The sequence below is a fragment of the Tenrec ecaudatus genome, chromosome 7 (assembly GCF_050624435.1).
Source record: "Tenrec ecaudatus isolate mTenEca1 chromosome 7, mTenEca1.hap1, whole genome shotgun sequence".
NCBI classification, from domain to species: Eukaryota; Metazoa; Chordata; class Mammalia; order Afrosoricida; family Tenrecidae; genus Tenrec; species Tenrec ecaudatus.
In genome coordinates, this window is record NC_134536.1 from 128,882,344 (window position 1) to 128,899,763 (window position 17,420).

The 17,420-nt window shown below is 57.9% G+C and overlaps 2 protein-coding genes across 4 annotated transcripts; one reads left to right on the top strand and one right to left on the bottom strand.

Annotated features, from left to right (window-relative positions):
* Positions 1-1,297: 1,297 nt before the first annotated feature.
* Positions 1,298-13,226, bottom strand: KLC4 (kinesin light chain 4). Of its 3 annotated transcripts, none has more exons than XM_075555073.1 (16): positions 13,049-13,226; positions 10,976-11,257; positions 9,492-9,722; positions 8,574-8,655; positions 7,824-8,034; positions 7,311-7,398; positions 5,781-5,882; positions 5,411-5,584; positions 5,082-5,181; positions 4,848-4,900; positions 4,667-4,737; positions 4,430-4,538; positions 3,661-3,801; positions 3,288-3,403; positions 2,877-2,940; positions 1,298-2,133 (listed from the first exon to the last, which is right to left on the bottom strand). In XM_075555073.1, the coding sequence occupies exons 2-16, from the start codon at positions 11,231-11,233 to the stop codon at positions 2,083-2,085; spliced, it is 1,851 nt and encodes a 616-aa protein (XP_075411188.1). In that variant the 5' UTR covers positions 11,234-11,257; positions 13,049-13,226; the 3' UTR covers positions 1,298-2,082. The 3 variants fall into 3 exon arrangements, with proteins under 3 accessions (XP_075411188.1, XP_075411186.1, XP_075411187.1); XM_075555071.1 differs by having other exon boundaries at positions 12,594-13,056; XM_075555072.1 differs by lacking the exon at positions 13,049-13,226 and adding an exon at positions 12,143-12,269.
* On the top strand, positions 13,221-17,261 carry MRPL2 (mitochondrial ribosomal protein L2). Its single transcript, XM_075555074.1, has 7 exons — positions 13,221-13,574; positions 14,952-15,120; positions 15,775-15,916; positions 16,028-16,143; positions 16,222-16,332; positions 16,679-16,752; positions 17,015-17,261. The coding sequence occupies exons 1-7, from the start codon at positions 13,479-13,481 to the stop codon at positions 17,219-17,221; spliced, it is 915 nt and encodes a 304-aa protein (XP_075411189.1). The 5' UTR covers positions 13,221-13,478; the 3' UTR covers positions 17,222-17,261.
* The last annotated feature ends 159 nt before the right edge of the window (positions 17,262-17,420 follow it).

Here is a 17,420-nt window from a genome sequence, read left to right on the forward strand (position 1 = left end):
AGCCGGAGCCGAAGCCGAAGCCGAAGCCGGAGCCGGAGCCGGAGCCGCAGCCGCGCGCGCGCCCGCTCGGCCGGTCCCTCCGAGTCTTCGCGCGCGCCGCCACCACTAAGCCCCGCCCAGCGACGCCCCCTCCCCGCCAGCCTCCGCGCGGCGCCCCGCCTCCCCTCTGGAGCCCCCCTCCTCGCTGTGGAGGAGGAGGAGTCGTAGTTGGAGGAGAAGGAGCCCAGGGATGTGGGACGGAGAGGGAGGGGATCCCCATAGTGCAGGGGACCTTAGTGATGTAGGGCAGGGTAGGCTACGCCCACCGCCTACCATCTGCAGAGAACCCCAGGAAACTCAAGTGGCTTTTGTGATTCCATGCACATTTCTGGTTCTGGGCCTTCCTGGGGGTCCCAACCGCAGTTCCTCCAGAACTCTTGAGGGAGCTAGAGGGGAAAGTGTGGGCTGTCTCACTCCAAGGTAAGGAGAGAGTGACCTAGAACTTCAGGCTGGCCCCGGTGGCCCAAGCAGATAACCGGGAGACCCTGTGGGCACCAGAACAGCTGGAGCGTGGAGAAGGGGGAGGCGGGCAGTGGCTGGACTGTGATTTGCCCTGCACCAATCTGAGTTCAGAGGCAGAAAGGCTGGGTTCTGAACAGCAAGCGGAAGGCGGCAAAGCTGACAAATGTAGCCCAAGTCCATCTCCAGGCAGTCTGGGGCTGTGTGGGGGCATGGCCAAGTCTCCAGCTGTGGGGGAGGCCTAGCACAGGCCTTGTTCCAGGCACCCCACCCCCCAGCTCTACCCCCCCTTACATTCTTTCTTTGTTGTGAAAGCAGCAAGGGGTGTAGGAGGCGGGTCCAGAGGAGTCAAGCTTCAGAAGATGGGCCCCAGCTGCTGCTCAGGCCTCCAGGATGTACCAGAGAGGGGATGGGTAGTGAGTGCCTCTTCCCCCTCTGGCTCCCAGGCCCCCCAGGCCTGCAGAGACCTCCCTTCTCTAAAGCAGCTGGGAGGAGGGGCAGCCTGGCAGCCAGGAGCAGTGGCGCCAGGACTCCAGGGTCCTGCCACATGGCCACCACATGTCCCCAGCAACCCAGTCCCCAGCACCTTCTCCTTGGGTTGTGGGCCTCCTCCCCCAACGCCCAGATGCCTTCCTGCAGGCCATGATGGAGAGGATACAGACAGGGGAAAGAGGAGAGAAGGAATCCCAAAATCAACACTCCCTTGGGGCCCCATCCATCACTGCCCCTCACCCTTCTGTGCCGGTGGTTGTCTCAGATCCCCCAGAACAGAAATCCCACAGGTGGATGTCCTTGACAAACAGAAATTTATTCTCTCACAGTTTAGGAAGTCTGAATTCAGGGTGCCAGTGCTGGGGGAAGACTTCCTGTTGCCTGGAGGAAGAACCTGTCTTCTGTGCTCCTGCTCCTGGGTGTCTTGGCCTGTCTTCTCCCCAGGTGCCTTTCTCTGACCAGTCTTGTTTGAACTCTTTTATATCTTATATCCAAATCCACTCAGTTAAGCCACACCCTCACACCAATTAACATAACAAAGACAACCTATTCCCAAATGGGATTTACAGTACTTTACTTATTTGGGGGGGGGGAGTGAAGCACACACAATTGAGTCCGTACTACAATTGTACTACAAAGGTTCCAACACAATTCTCTCTTCAACCAGAGCTCAAGTGGCAGCAGTTACCTGATTTCTTCTCTTTAAGAAAAATGAAATACATGGACCTGAAGTGAGGCCACAGAGGGGAGCAGGAGAGGCCAGGACATGGTGGCTTGACTGGCCAGCCCTAAAACCCTCTGAGAGAGAAGCCAGCGGCAGGTGGCAGTGGCGGCTCTGAGGTGCATAACTGCTTCTTACCCACCTTGGGGTGTCAGAGTTAGCGACCACAGGGTGGGAGGGGTGTCCTGAGGGTCCTTGCTGAAGGACATTCCTGAGGAGGGAGACACTGCCTGCCGAGACCCTAAGGGCAGCAGCTATCCTGTTCCCACATAAAACTGCTCCCCTTCACTGCCCCACCCTGAGGTGGGGAAAGCCAGGCGCAGTGGGGAATGCTGTGAGGGGGCCCGCAGACCTGTGGGGCGGGCTCAATGTCAGCTGCTTGAAGAGAGGTCCGTGGTGCTGGCGCTGAGGCCCCGGGAGCCCTGCAACAGAAAACAGCCCATCAGGCCAGAGACTGCCCCTAACTCCAGCCATCTTAGGGCTCCATCTCTCCATGGTCGAATCAAGGACCGAGTCTATAACCTTAGACTCCACTCAGCATATACAGTGCTTTGACTGTGTTCATTCAAGTGGTCATTTCCCACTGACTGAAACCCCGTGAGTCGCTGCTTCAGTGCAGGCTGGTGAAGCCCCACCCCCTCCTCACCCAGGACTAAGTTCAAGGTGAAGAGCACGAGGAAAAGCAGTCAGTCCCTCCCCATCATTCTTTAATTATTCAGAGAACAGCCATTCCTATTCGCTTCATTAACTTCTATGCTACTAACTCACTCTAGCCCAAAACTGTCCCTTGGTGGACACCACCCACCGAAAAAAGAAAAAAGTTGTCTAACTTATTCCTTAGTGACTCCAACTCTGGCCAGAGCAGGAGTGGGAACCTTTTCTCTGCCCGAGCCAGCTGGATATTTCTAGCATCATTCGCAAGCCATGCTGGGCAAACATTTCACGAGCTCCCCCCACCGGCAAGGCTGGAAGTGCTTTTTGGGGAGGAGTGTGTTGTTGGCTGCTGTGATGAGTCCCAGGCCCTTAGAGCCAGCCCTGCCCACCCCTGGCCAGACATCTTTCCCTCAAAGGGCTGTCTGCCCCCACTTAGTTCCCACGGCTGGCCCAGCTGGCTGGCTGCCCTTTCCCTCCCCACCAGCAGCTTGCTCACCAGCAGCGCTCTCACCTGGAGGGGTGCCGCGTGGGGCTGGTTCAGGTGGTTTAAGGAGGCTGCGCGCTTCATGCGGCTGCTGCAAAGGGAACAGGGTGACTGAGGCCTCCTCTGTCCTCCCAGTGGAGGTGGAGTCCTCACACTTCACGCCTCCATCACCCTCACGAGGCTATGCGCTCACACGGTTGCCTGCCCACCATCCCCCAGGTACAAGCATTCTTCATTAGGAACCGTATCCCTCCCGATGGACACCCTCCTTGCCTCTCAAGGACACAATTTTGCCCAAACTCTCTCTCCATGGCCATCCCCTTGACCTCCTTCCATTGCGTTTCCTTCCCAAACGCTTCTCCTCCAGAGGGCAGGGGCCCGCCAAGAGGAGCAGGAGGCAGAAGCTGGCCTGGCTGCCTGGTCACATCGCCACCTCACCTGGAGGGCCGCGGCTCGGTGCCCTGGAGCTTCCGCACCAAGAGCTCACTGCTTCGACGGAGCACATCCCGGATCTTGCCCAGCGAGCCACTCCTCTGCAGGGTCCCACTTCCATCCTGGGGGAGGATGGGGCCGGGCAGGGATGGGAGTACCCTATGAAGACCAGCTTCTGCGTCTCCCTCTGCCACTTTGTTTCTGCACCCCCTGACCCACAAAGCCCGGTGACTGGACAGGAGAGTCCTGCGGGAAGCTCACTGCCAGTGCTGAGAAGGGAGCAACCGGCCTGGAATCCCACACCACGGACCTGAGGGGAGCAGGCTCAGAACCCCTCACAAGCAAGAGGGGGAGAACAAAGGGCGAAGGTCAGACTTACCCCTGCCCACTCCACTGCCACGGAAGCATCTTCACCCCCCTCGAACTTCACACTGGCCCCAGGACCTTCCTGGGAGGCCCTGCCTCCATCCCCCTCGCCCAGCAGCTCGGCCACCTTGGTGTGACTGATGGGGTCAGTGCCCTGCAAGCAAGAGAAAGGAGTTGAGACTTCCTGCTCCACAGCTCCTCAGGAAGGGCCTTGCCAGGTTTTCACCCCCAGCAGTCCCCTCAAGGAAAGCATTTGACCTTGTCCTACGCCTGAGCAAAGCGCTACATCAGCACTCAACTTGACCGCTTACACTGTCTCAAGACCCTGCCTGCTGACTCACAGCCACCCCAGGGGACAGGGCAGAACTGCCTGTGGGTTTCCGAGGCTGGAACTCTACAGGAGCAGGGGGTCTCGGCGGTCTCCCTACAAGGGGCGGGTGGTTTCAAACTGCTAACCTTGCACACAGAAGCCCAGTGAGTAACCCACACAGCACTCCTGTGTGCATAGTTTTAGCTCTGACCCACTCGGAACTGACTTCAGATCTGAGAACATCTGACTGAGAGGCCCCTCACCCACACCACCCGTGCCCGTGCTGAGAGGCCTTCCAAGGCAGGCTTGTCCAAGGGCAGAACCTTCGCATCCCTGTGCCACCAGGTCGAACTTGACCCTGCCATTCTGACCATGCGGGCCAGGGGAGGGTCACTGCTGCAGCAGGCTGGTCTCCCCTTCCTCCCCCTCCTCCCCTCCTCTGTCAGCTCCCCCTGGTTCTTGGGAAGCAGACCTGTTTCCGGGAACGCAGGGCACATTCCTCCAGCGTCTCGGCGGCCTCCAGCTTCCCCTGGCGCCGGTACAGGGCTCCCAGGTTCTTCAGGGTGGTGTTCACTGTGGGGCTGTGGGGGGCGAGAGCAGGGAGGAAGGGCGCCGGGGTTCAGGAAAGGAAAGGCCAGAAGGTCAAGAACGGGAGAGGCCGGGGGCCAGTGGGGGGCAGTAGGCATCAGAGGCCAGGCTGGCAGTGTACCTGCTCACTTTGCAAGCCTTGTACCAGCCTCCATACTCCGCGTAGGGTGTGCTCCCATCACGGCATTGGCTCTGCAGGAGGGCAAGAGGGGGCAGTGTTACGGGGCACAATCTGGCAAGGGTTGGGACGTAGGGTAGGTTGGGGTGTGGTGAGGGAAGCTCCCAGGCTGGGCCCCACTCACTTTGCTCATTTTCTCCCGCTCCTCTGCATGCACCCAGATGGGCTTGTGTTCATCTAGAGGGGAGAATGGGGGTGGGCAGACTGGTTGGAGAAGGGATCTGCACAGCTTTGGGGGAGCTGGGGTCCGGAGACCCACAGAGCCGGGCTGAGGGAGCTGGCTCCCCAACCCCCAAGAATTACTGTGGCCAAGAGCTCATCTTACTTTCAGCCCCCTCCCCAGACCCTCACCACTCACCATCCACAGACCCAAACTCCTGCACGTGGGCCCGAGTCAGGATCTCTTTATACAAAGTCTCAGCCTCAGCATACTTGCCCTGCTTCAGGTAACAGGAAGCCTGTGAGGAGGGCCAGAGATGGTTTCAGCCCCCTTCCCTGGGACCTCCTCATACCTCCTGTTACAGCTGCAGGGGCAGGGGCTGCCCGCCCCTCCCAGGCGGCTACAGGAACTGCTCTTCCCACTGGAATGAAGGGCCCCTTGGCACAAAGAGGAGGGGGCTTCGGATTCCCAGATCCCTGCCACCTCCCACTGTGCATCCCCAGCCCCGCCCCGTGTCGCTGTCTGACCAGGTTGTTCTTGGTGCGGGCGACATTAGCATTGTCTGGCCCCAGCTGTCCCTCGTAGATGGTCAATGCCCGGCGGTAATAGCGCTCCACAGCCTCGTACTTGCCCTGGTTCTGACACAGCAGGGCCAGGTTGTTCAGCTGCTTGGCCACATCTGGGTGGTTAGTGCCCAGAACCTAGTGGGGAGCAGAGGATCCAAGGAAGTGTGTGTGTGTGTGTGTGTGTGGTGCACCCCATGAGGAGCAGTGGGAAAACAATGTTAGAAGACAAGTGGGGGGCGTAAGGAAGAAAGGAGGAGGGGACAGGGTAGACCAGGAGCAGAGTTGGTGCTGGGGAAGGATGGACGGACGAACAGAGAGAGGAAGTGGGTACCTTTTCACGAATCTCCAGCGCCCGCTGGCACAGCGGCTCCGCCTCTTTGTATTTGCCCCTCTTGCCATAGAGTACAGCCAGGTTGTTGAGGGTGGCAGCCACCTAGATGAGAGGATTGTCCCCATCAGACCTCCATGCCTGCCAGGACCTATACTAATCTGGCACCAGCAGGGAACCACCCCGGCCCACAACTCCGAGGCTGGGGGAAGAGCATTACTAACAGGTCTCAGGTTCCCTAGGCGGCCCTCTGACGGCACACAAGTGATTCAAGATTAAAGGTTCCAGACTACCCAGAAGCACCTGGGGGGTAGGCCTAAAGAGCCACTTCCAAAAACAGATCAGCCCTGAGCACCCTAGGGAGCGCAGTCCAACTGTCCTACAGATGTGGGTCGCCATGAGTTGCTTGGCCACTGGCTGGAAGCTGGAGTTCCCTATGGGGGCCGTCTCGCGCCCTGCGGGGACTTGTAGAAACCTCTGGGGGTGAGTTTTGGCTACAGGCAGATGGGGCACGACTGCTTTGGTGGAAACAGGAACGCTGCAGATGTTTGACATTGAGGCAGATGGGCTAAGTTTTCAGTGTCCTGCCAAGCACTCACTCCCACAGTGACTGGGATGGGCTCTCAAGACGGGTGCGGTGTGTTGTGTGTGACACCCCCGGCCTGTCCCACGTTAGGACAGAGGAGTGGCTTCCACGTGGTCCGCCCGTTTTCCCATATGTCCTAGTTCTTATTTTATTCACCTTGACAAGCCATCATCTTTCTAGGCTCGCTCCCTCTACTTCAGGTTATTTCCCTCGTTTTCTTATCACCTGAAAGTAGTTCTGGCCTGGGGTGACCTATTGTGAGACTGCTTTCTCATCTAATGGGGGTGGTCCCCAACTTTGTGATGGGGTTCTGTCCCAACGACTGGCCAAAGTTGGTCAGAAGTTGTTTTCCATTTTCATTATATTGCCTTTTGCCATCAGTATCTTTATAAACCCTAACTTTATGTTATCTTTGGGGGTTGGAAACATCCCATGTAAATTATAACATATTCTCACATTGTATGCAGTGTAGAAAATAACATTATTTTTAGGAAGCAGCCAGTTGTAAGTGTGGTTCATAATTTAACTACATCTTAAATCAGAGATTACTTCTATCCTTTGCTGTCCCCAAATTCTGGTCTTTCATTCTGCTAGTACTGCGTAGACGGTGTGGCTGCTGACTATTCTCCTAAACCCTACGAGCAAGCGTCTGACCCCTTTGTCTCGGTCTTCGGCACCACTGTTTTCAATATTAGTTCCCTGTAAGTGACTTCCCTTGTTGTTCTTCGGTATTAATCAGGGTTACCGCCTTGGCTTTCATCTATGAGGTAGGCTGATCTCAGGAAAAGTCACGACAGAGAGGAGCCATTAGCCTCGAGAGAGTCGAGTGGACCCGCGCTCCTTCTCCAAGCCGCCTAGTGAGTGGGGGGAGGGCAACAGATGGCCATGCCAAGACAGATGATGGAGACGTGGGGCAGGGGGGCGGGGAGAGGGCGGGGGATACTGACAGCAGGGTGGTCCCGGCCCAGGGTGCTCTCTCGGATACTGAGGGCTTCATTCAGTAGGTGGGCGGCTTCCTTATACTTATTCTGGTCCCTGGAAGAGTACAAAAAGGACAAGGTCACCCAGCACTCTTGTCTGCAAGCCCTCTGGGCAGGCTGAGGTCCATGGGGGATAGGAGACACCCCTGGAGAGATAGGAAGCCTCTTGTGGGCACAGAGAGGGGCTTCCTGCTACACCTGGATGCTGAGCATGGCTATCCCAAGAGAAGACTACAAATTCTAGGAAGGAGCCAGGAGCCAGGGAGAGAGAGACTCTCCCCAGAGGCGAGACTAGCGAGGAGCCTGAGACACGCGTGTGCCCTGAGGTCAGGACACAGGGACGGCAAGAGCCAGAGGCCGGTGCATGAGAGGACAGGCTGGCCAGGCATATCGGGGAGCAGAGCGGTGGAATGGGGCCAAAGGAGGGTCCCATGGGGACCTGGAGGAAGAGTCCGTGGGGGCGGGACAGGTGGTGCTCACCTGTACACCAGGGCCAGGATGTTGAGCATGGTGGCGACATCTGGGTGCCCACGGCCAGACGTGCGCTCTAGATCCTCCAGGGCCTGCTTGCAGAGTGGCACGGCCACCTCGTAGCGACCCTGGGCTGCGTACTGGATCACCAGGTTGTGCAGCGTCCGCAACCTGGCTGGGACTTCGTATCCTCCAGGCTGGGTGCCCTGGCCCCGGGACACTGAGCACAAGCCTTCCTCAGAGGCCTCCTCTGCCCGCCCCTCCCACTCCCCATGCCCCCTTGGCTGTGTGCACTTCCCACTCTGCCACCCCACGGCCTTGCCTACTGTGCGCCCGCCTCTCCCTCAAGGCCAGCCTTAGCTGCTATCCTTTTGCTTACCCATCTGCACGACCCCATATGTTCACCTAACACAAGCATTCACCCCGTCGGCCACGCGGCAGGGGCCATCCCGAGAATAAACAGTGAGAACGGCCTGGTTCTTCCCCTGGAGGTGCGCCCTTCCAGCTCACTGTCCCACTAAGCTATGAACTCCCCAGGGTGAGTGTGGCGTCTCTGTCATCTCGGTATCCCTAGAGCCCTGCGCAGGGCCTAGTGTGAGTTCAGTGTCTGTTGCATGCAGGGGATGCTGAGGGGCTCTAAGCCCTAGCCCGGGACCCTGCCCCCTCTTCCGGTGGGTGAGCATGCAGGGCCCAGAGTGGCCGCAGCTGGAAGCAGTCTCCTGCGGCCCATGCGCCATCCCACTCCTGAGGCAGACTCACAGCCACTGCTGGGGTCCTCTTCCTCCTCGTTGGGGAAGAGGTCATCCAGGGAGTCCTTGGGGGCCTCGCCCTCCTTGTCCTCCTGGAAGAAGCAGCAGAGTGGCAGGGCTAGGAGAGTGCCGACAGCCTCTTCGAGGCTCCCTCAAGACCATGCAATCGCTCAGACAGCTGAGGAGACCCCCTTAGATGCCCCTGTCCCTGGGAAGCCAGACATCCATCCGGCCCCATCACAACCAGGCTTAGACCAACCTCCCAACTCCCCGCCTGCAGCTCCAGAACACTGCCTTCCTCCCGCCCTGTCTCCAGCCATCCTCCTCCACGCTCGTAATTACCGCTGATTATCTCTGCGCGGGCTGATCCCGGTGTGTCTGCACTGATTATATGTCTGTCCTGGCTCTCCTCAGGGCAGGGCGTCTGTCTGAGCTTGTTGGCACGTATGGTCCCCCAGGTGTCTAGCTTAGCCCTGTGTCCATCATTTGCCACCTCTGGACTGAAGGCCCCACTCTCCCTGTGTAACCAACTTCCCGCACAGGGCAGATTTGCTCCCTCCCATCCCACCCCTGGGAAGGAATCACAGTTTTGTATAAACACCTCTAGCCCTCCTGGCTGGCTTCTTCAGACTATGACCTATGCAAATCACCTCCTCCCTGTCCCGGGATGGGGTGGGACACACCAGCCCTCCAGCTTTGGCTGGACTTGGGAAAGCAAAGGGCTATGCCCGCTTCCTTCCCTGCTGGCCCCCCGACGGGGTCTTCAGGGTGCGGCACATAGTAGGCACTTCACTAAGATGTTGGTTGCGTAGTATTTCCCCTGGCCTGTCATTTGGGGTTGTCAGGCCTGGGAAAGGCATTCTGCCCGCGGGGGCTGGAAGCAGGTCGGCCGGGGTGAAGGTGCTGGCCCCGCCTGCCCGCTGCTCACCGTGGGGTGCCCGTCCTCGTCATACTGCCGCAGCTGCCCCAGGAACTCCAGGTGCTTCTTTTCCTCCTCCAGCTGCGCCACGGCCTGCTCGCTGCGCTGCAGCCGCTGCTGGGTGCCCGCCAGCTCGTCCCGGAGCCACTGGTTCTCCTGGCACAGCCGCCGCACCTGAGCCCGCAGCTTCTGTTTCTCCGACTCCACCGTGCTCAGGTGGTTGGCTAGGGCCAGCATCACCTAGCCAGTAGGGACAATGTGTGAGCACCAGTCTCTGGGTGGGGGGGGGGGTTAGCATCCACGAGGGAGCAGGAAAGAAACCAGCCGGCTGGCTGGGGGCACAGAGGAACCAGGAGGTGTAGACTGGGCTGAGGTGGGCCGCAACACCTCCACCTTTAAAAAGTACCCTGGAGCCAACTCCTCACCACCTACACTGCCACCACCCTGGGCTGGTTCAAGACCACTTCCCACCAATATGACTACCATCTCACTGACCTCCCCACGTCTGCCCTTGTCCCCACTATAGCCATACCGCTCCTCTGCTCAGCCAAAGTGAAGCAAAGCCTTTGGGACGGCCCAGCTTCTCGCCTCTAATCCCAGCAGGGCCCTAACTTCATTGTCTACTTTGCTTCCCTCTGACAGGGCATCCTGGTACAGGCATATGGTTACACACTGGGCTGCAATACGAAAGGTCCACAGTTTAACACCAGGAGCCGCTCCATGGGAGAAAGACGGGGCCTTGTACAGTGAGTCTCATAACCTCCCAGGGCAGGTCTACGCTGTCCCTATAGGGTCCCAGTGAGTTTCCTGAGCCCTCTCATTGTTCACTCTTCTCCAGCCACATGGGCTACCACTGGCCTTGAACTCACCAAGCCCTCGGTTTATGATGCTCTCCCTCATTCATGCTGGACTGACCCCTCACCTTTACCTTTGCTGACCACACTACGTAACATGAAGGTGCCCTGGCATCCCAGTGGGTTAAAGCTGCTACCCAAAAGGTTGGCAGGTTCGAACCCACCAGCTGCCCCCTGGCTGAAAGATGAGGCCGTGTGCTTCCGACAAGATTCACAGCTTGACAATCTCACGGGATCGTTTCACTATATCCGACAGGGTCACTATGAGTCAGAATCAACTCCCCCGCGATGGGCTTAGATTTATGTTTTAATCTGAAAGGGCATCTTCGGTGCATATGTCGTGGCCCCTTAGATGGCTGGATCTGTATCCTGAGCGCTGATTACTCTGAAATCTTGGATCCTTTGCCTGTGATTTGTGTCCAGTCTGCAAGCTCCAACATGACAAGGAGTTTAGATCACATCGCACCCACTGATGTGACTCCAATGCCCAGAGGGGTGCCCGGCACACAGGAGTCACTGAGTCAGTAGGAACTGAATGAATCGGTGTACGAATGTACACATCTCGGACCAGGGGATCCCCTGTGGCCCTAAGCTTCTGCCAACCCTGGCCCAGTGGGCACCTCCCCTGCTGTCTCTCACCTGGGCTTCGCTCAGCCCCAGCTCGATGTTTTCCATGGAGCGGCGCAGCTGCCTGGCCTTCTCGTGCACCAGTCCCTCCTCGTGGCCGCCCTGCTGCAGGCACTCGATGGTCTGGGACAAGCTCTGCAGCACAGCCTGGTGCTCACTGTGGAGGGCCTCCAGGCCCTGGCTCACCAGCCGAGTGCTCCCCAGGATCTCCTCCTGGCTCAGCCGGTGGCCTGCGGACTCATCCCGCTGCCCCAACACCAGGCCTGACATCCTGGCCAAGGGACCTCACCTGGGCTAGGAAACAAACCACCACACTCAGCTGGGGCAAGGAAGAGAACGAGGCTGAGGGTTCCAGCCCAGCTGAGGGAGGCAGGTGAGGAGGGAACCCATAGGGATGTGGGCAGAGAGGGAGGGAGAGGAACTGAGTGGAATGGAGGGAAAAAAGATAAACGGAAATTCTTACAACTACCACTGGGATTTAGGACTCGGCCGTAGAGCAGAGTGGGGTGGAGAGAGCTTGGGGTGGAGACAGGGGAAGGCCTCAGGGGGCAAGAGAGCACCCCGGGAATCAGAAGGTGTTTGGAGCAGGTTGCCAGGGGACACGTGGCTGCTGGCCTCAAATGGTGGAACCCCCTAGTGGTGCCGTGAAAGAAAGACCTGGCCGTAGGCTTCAGTGGAGAAAACTCTAGGGAGCCTGGTGGGTGGTACAGCAGCTGGGCTGCTAACCTCAAGGTCAGCTGTTTGAAACCACCAGTTGCTCCATGGCAGAAAGCTGAGGCTTTCTACTGGTGTGAAGAAAGCCCTCCGGGGCAGTTGTAGTCTCTCCCAACGGGCTCATGGCGAGCCTGAACACCTAGATGGCAGCGGCCACCACAAAAGGAACAGAAGTGGAGTAGACGGGAGATGCACAGAAAAGAAGGTGGAGTTTTTGCAAAGGAAAGGGGCCAGATATCAATGTTCCATCTGGAGAGTGGGTAAGGAAGAAAGCAAGAGCCCCCCTGAGGGGGCCCCAGAAGAAAGCAAGAGCCCCAGAAGAGCACAGCCTGAACCTGGAAAGAGCCCCAGTCCTGCCTCTCTCCCCACCAGTGAGCCTTGGAGCTCTACTTCCATTCTCCCGGTCGCTGGCCGGCTCCCCACTTCCTCAAAAGGGTCTCAGTTCTCCCTCTGAAATCCTCTTACCTGTGTGCAGAGCCCTTCCTTGGCTGCGAGAGGCGGAGCTGAGGCCAGTCCGGAAGAAACTCTGCCCTGCAGCCAAGGATCTGCCCTGCCCAAAGTCCAGGAGTCCAGCCTTCTCCCTCCCCCACCCCCCACCACTCACAGCCACCCAAAGGACAGACCGGACCGGGAGGGCACAGAGTTCCACCCAGGGACAAACACCCACCCTCTCCCGGTGCCTACCGGTTTTCAGACCCAACTCAAGTCCCTCCCGCTCTCCCCATGCCAGCCTTTCACCCCAAGCCTGAAGGTCTTATTTCTCCCACAGAGGGAGTGAGATCGGAGACCTAAGGCGAGGAGGATGGGTGCGGACCGGGGAAGGGGAAGCTCTGATCGCTGCTGTCACTTCCAAGGCCAGCTGCGGGAACTCCCCGTCTGCCACGATCACCTACTAACGGGCTCTGGGGAGAGTCACCTTTGGGTGCCTCCCAGCGCCTGCAGGTGTAGGTTTGAATGGCAGGTCGGCCGAGCGGCCACAGGGTCACAGGGATCGCGGCGCTGGGAATGGGTCTTCGGGGACTGGGAAAGCGGGCAGAGAAGTGGCCTGCAGTCGACATGCCCTGCGGGCCCAGGACAGAGGTGGGCCCGGGCAGGGAGGAGGCGGTGCCGCGGGACTCCGCCGCGGCCAGGGACCCGGCGGCGGACCAGCCCGTGGTCAGTGAGTCAGTCGGTCGCGAGGGGGCGGGGCAGGCCGTCTGTCTTTCTGGGTCGCGAGGGGCGGGGAAGGACCGCGGAGGGCGGGGCTTGGGGGTCTGTCTGGCGTCGTGGCAGATGGGGCGGAGGAGGCCGGTTCCCCGGTCCGGGAGTGCAGGAGTAAGAAGTGATGTGGACTTCCGACCCTCAACCCCCGAAGTTCCCTCCGAGACTCACCGACAGTCTCCCGGTCTGGCTGCAGCCCTGGCCGGTACTGCCCCTTTAAATCCATCATGGCCGCCGCGCTCCGCAATTGTTTTGACGGCTCCCGGGGGCGGGGCCGCACAGTCACGTGACCCAGGAGCCTCCCGGCGATTGGCTCGGCCGGAGGAGGAGGTGTGTCCCCGTCCTGGCCGCGCGCGAGAGAGACGGGCAGCCGGCTCTGACGACCGGGGCAAGCCTGTGGGACCCTTCCGCCCTGTCCTACCAGGTCGCGAGGAGTCGGGACCAACTAGAGGGCGGGCAGTGAACGCTCTCGAGGTACAGCTGGGCGGCGGGGCGCCCTCCCGCTTACGTCACAGGAGAGCGACGGCTCTAGGGGCGGGCCGCGTCATCGGGCAGCGCCGGGCGGCGGGGCCGAAGGTAAGGTGGTGTGCCCAGCGTGCCCATGGCCCTCCGGGCGCTGACCCGCACTCTGGGCTCTTTGAGCCTGTCGCCCGCGGCTGCCGCCCCCTGCGCCCCGAGCCTGCTCCCCGCCACCCAGGTAATCCGCCTCGCAAGGGGCGCCGGGGAGAGGGCAGCAAGGGGTGGGCGGTCGGGAGGCGAGTGTGGTCCTGAGTAAGGCCGCCTTGTGCTCCTGGATTAAGTCACTCAGCCTGGGAGGTGGTGATGCTTCATGGGGCCGCTCGATCCTTCACACGGGACACGGGAAGCGAAAGCGCTTGGCAGAGCCCCGGTTCTCGGGATCTCAATAAAATCATTCCCCCAGTGCCTGCTATATATAACCAATTGGGTCTTTATAAATAAATGAACGCCTCTCGACGCCTCTATAAGGTAGATATTATCTTTCCCATTTAGCAGAGTTAAAACAGATGAAGCCGTCAAAGGTCACCACGCCAAAATACTAGAGTTCTCAACTCCACTCACTGCCAGCTAGTCGATGCCCACTCAGCGACCCAGTAAGACAGTAGAACTGCCCCTGTGCGTTTCCAAGACTGTAACTCTCTAAGGGAGTAGAAAGCCTCATCTTTTTCCCCAGGAGCCGTAGCTGGTGGTTTAAACACTGTTGACCTTGAGGTTAGCAGCCCAACACGCTCCTCAGAAGTGAAACGACGCTGTCTTAATTCAGAGCCTAGACACTTAACCGTTGCGAGAATACCACCTACAGTGATCAGTTATCTCTGAGATTAGAGAACAGAGGGCCAGATGCCAGGAAGGGGGACTGGGGTGAAGGTGCCATGAGCTCCCTACAACAGCGTTTCTCCACCTTCCTCATGCCACGACCCTTTCATATAGTTACTCATGTGGTGGTGACCCCCAACCATGTTATTTTCATTGCTACTTCATCACTGTCATTTTGCTGCTGTTATGAATTGGGCGACCACTCACCAAGGGGTCGAGACCCACAACTTGAGAACCGCTGCTCTAGAAGGTGAAGGGAATGAGTTAGGGATGTACCCACCTCTGTAAATCTAGTTGTGGGTCTTGCCCCTCTGGAGTTGTTGGGCTGATGGGAGAGTTTGGCAGATTTTATTGGTAGAATTGAAAACGGAACCAACCCACCCTGTGACATGCTGGAAACAGAATAGGGAACAAGAGGGGAGAGCCCTCCACTTCAGTCATCTGTGAAAACTCCTAGAAACAAAGGCCGTGGTGGTAGTAAACAGATGTGTGTAAATTAGCAATTCTGGAGAATGTTCAGAATATTCAATTGCAGAGATAATGCAAACGTGAGAAAGGCTCCGATGAGGAAAGGCCACCAATACACAGCCATCTAGTATCTGCAAACTATGGAAGGTGGGTTTTCACTCAGTTGGTCTGGAACCTTGCCAGGAGGGGGTGAGCGACAGGCTAAAATGGATCTCTAAAGCGTCTCCTTCCAGTAGCTTTCCAAGTGAAAGAGGCTTTTGTTTACCCCCAGGTGATAAGCCATGCCTTCCTCCAGTCACCATCAACTTCACTGTTGCTCCCCTACCGCCCAGTCCTTACCTCCGTGGCCCTTAATGCCAAGATTATGTCCTGGAAGAGTCGTACCAAGTACACCATTACACCAGTGAAGATGCGGAAGTCTGGGGGCCGAGACCACACAGGTGGGAGTGAAGCCAAGGGGCTCTAAGCGGAAGTAGATTGACACTTTGTGGGACAGAGGAATGTAATTCAAAAGCATGCATTGGGCTCATTCTATATGTGGTGTGTGTGTAGGAACTGGAGCCTGGGGTACACATTTTGGGTTCTTTATGTGGTGTGTATGTAAGAACTGGAGTGGGGTGCCCAGCAATGGACAACCATTTTTGGCTCCTCAAGACAACCAGGCATACATAGGAAACACCCTGGCATTTTTCTTCATACCACTGGAAGACTTATCGAAATCCAGCACTGTATACACAGCTCTCTCAGGAAACTTACTGAATTCAGTAATTTGAAGGGTCTCTTTTGGGAAGTTTTATGCCATTTCAATATGAGGGGGCTTCAAAAAGTCCCCCAGGAAAATTCCATGATCTTTTAATTGCATTTTGCCCCAGGAAACTTTTTGAAGCCCCTACGTAGTTCCTAACACTTTACATTTTCACTTTTCTTCTCTCATCCTCAGTATACAACGTGTCTTGCTAAAGTCCTTGTAGATGCTCCGTCAGTGGGCAGCGTAGACTTTCCTATCCTTTTATATGTATGCCCTCAAGATGGGTTGGCTGCCTGTTCTCTGTGCAGGAAGCAAGATCCATTTGCCCTTGATCCCATGCCCTCAGGCCGGATCCGAGTGCACGGCATTGGCGGGGGCCACAAGCAGCGTTATCGAATGATCGACTTCCTCCGATTCCGAGCCCAGCAGGAAAGCAAGCCAGCACCTTTTGAAGAGAAGGTTATTGCTGTCCGCTATGATCCCTGTAGGCAAGTTTGGAATAGTCCGTGGTGATGGTGTGTCCGAATGAGTGTTAGATGACGTCTGAGAAGACAAGGAGCTGCCTGGATTGCCTGCTTACCCATCTCCCCCCCCAATAGGTCAGCAGACATCGCTCTGGTTGCTGGGGGCAGCCGGAAACGCTGGATCATTGCCACCGAGAACATGAAGGCTGGAGATGTGATCCTCAACTCAAACCACATAGGCCGGATGGCAGGTGAGGGATGGTGAACAGGTGCACACGGGCCAGGAGTAGCTGAGAGCATTCATGTGCTGATGCGGTTCTGTCTTTCAGTTGCAGCTCAGGAAGGGGATGCACATCCTCTGGGGGCCCTGCCTGTGGGTACCCTCATCAACAATGTGGAGAGTGAGCCTGGCCGGGGGGCCCAGTATATCAGAGCTGCAGGTATGGGCACCAGGGCTGCTGGGGGCCCTAAAGAAACTATCAGCCGCTTCTTGGGGGAAATTGGGGAGCTCTCTATTCTCATCAGTCCCCGAAACTCACGAGGCAGTTCAACCTTGCCCTGTAGGGTCACCCTAAGAGCGCAGCAACTGGCTGGCCGTGAGTGAGTTTCTGGGCCCACCTGTGGGCCTCTGCAGAGAGAGTTGGAGGAAGAGAATGAAGTGTTTTGACCTAAATCAGTGCGTGCATCCAGCGGGGTTGTGCCTCCTAAAGGGCTAGGGAAGAGCCCTAGCCACCCCCATCTTCCCATGCTTTATTGAGGGGCCAAAGCCGCTTCTCGCTTCCCCAGGGACGTGTGGTGTGCTGCTGCGGAAGGTGAACGGGACGGCCATCATCCAGCTGCCCTCGAAGAGGCAGATGCAGGTGTGTGTGAGTGGGTGGGGTGATCACTTTGGGAGACGTGTTCTGGGAATGTGTTGTCCTAGGCAAGCAGGAACTGCCTTGGGCTGTCACCAGAGCAGAGCAGAGTCTAGCTGTGCAGCAGTCCGGTCCCTTCCAGCCACAGTTCCACGACACACTGCCTTCCATTGTCCCCTCTTCTCATCAAGTGTTGAAGAGCAGCCCCCCCACAGCCCAGGGAGGCTTTCTTCCTCCCCCACCCTACATTCAGCCCCTCTGCTCCCAGGTTCTGGAAACATGCACAGCAACCGTGGGCCGGGTCTCCAACATCGACCATAACAAACGGGTCATCGGCAAAGCAGGGCGGAACCGCTGGCTGGGCAAGAGGCCTTCTAGTGGGCTCTGGCATCGCAAGGGAGGCTGGGCTGGCCGGAAGATTCGACCCTTGCCCCCCATGAAGAGTTATGTGAAGCTACCCTTAGCCCCTGCGTAGACCTTACCCCTGGATTCCAATAAAATGACCCTTGATTTTTGTTACTGTTCCTGGGGGTGTGTGTGGGGGGGGGGTTTGGGTGGGGGTTGGGGGAGGTGGGCAGTGATGCAATCTGGAACTGGAAGAAAAAAAAGACCAGAGAAGGGATTCAGTGGGGGGAAGGGGACAAACGAGGGCTGAGTGCAGCACCCCACCTCCC

Bases quoted from the DNA above. Each gene is read 5' to 3' on its own strand.
- KLC4 (XM_075555073.1), bottom strand. From the start codon at position 11,233: ATGTCAGGCCTGGTGTTGGGGCAGCGGGATGAGTCCGCAGGCCACCGG. The intron at 4,901-5,081 runs GTGAGTGGTGAG...TCTCCCCTCTAG, and splicing joins GGAGTTTGGGTCTGTGGATG to ATGAACACAAGCCCATCTGG. The intron at 4,539-4,666 runs GTACACTGCCAG...CGCCCCCCACAG, and splicing joins AAGGCTTGCAAAGTGAGCAG to CCCCACAGTGAACACCACCC.
- MRPL2 (XM_075555074.1), top strand. From the start codon at position 13,479: ATGGCCCTCCGGGCGCTGACCCGCACTCTGGGCTCTTTGAGCCTGTCG. The intron at 13,575-14,951 runs GTAATCCGCCTC...GTTTACCCCCAG, and splicing joins GCCTGCTCCCCGCCACCCAG to GTGATAAGCCATGCCTTCCT. The intron at 16,144-16,221 runs GTGAGGGATGGT...TCTGTCTTTCAG, and splicing joins CCACATAGGCCGGATGGCAG to TTGCAGCTCAGGAAGGGGAT.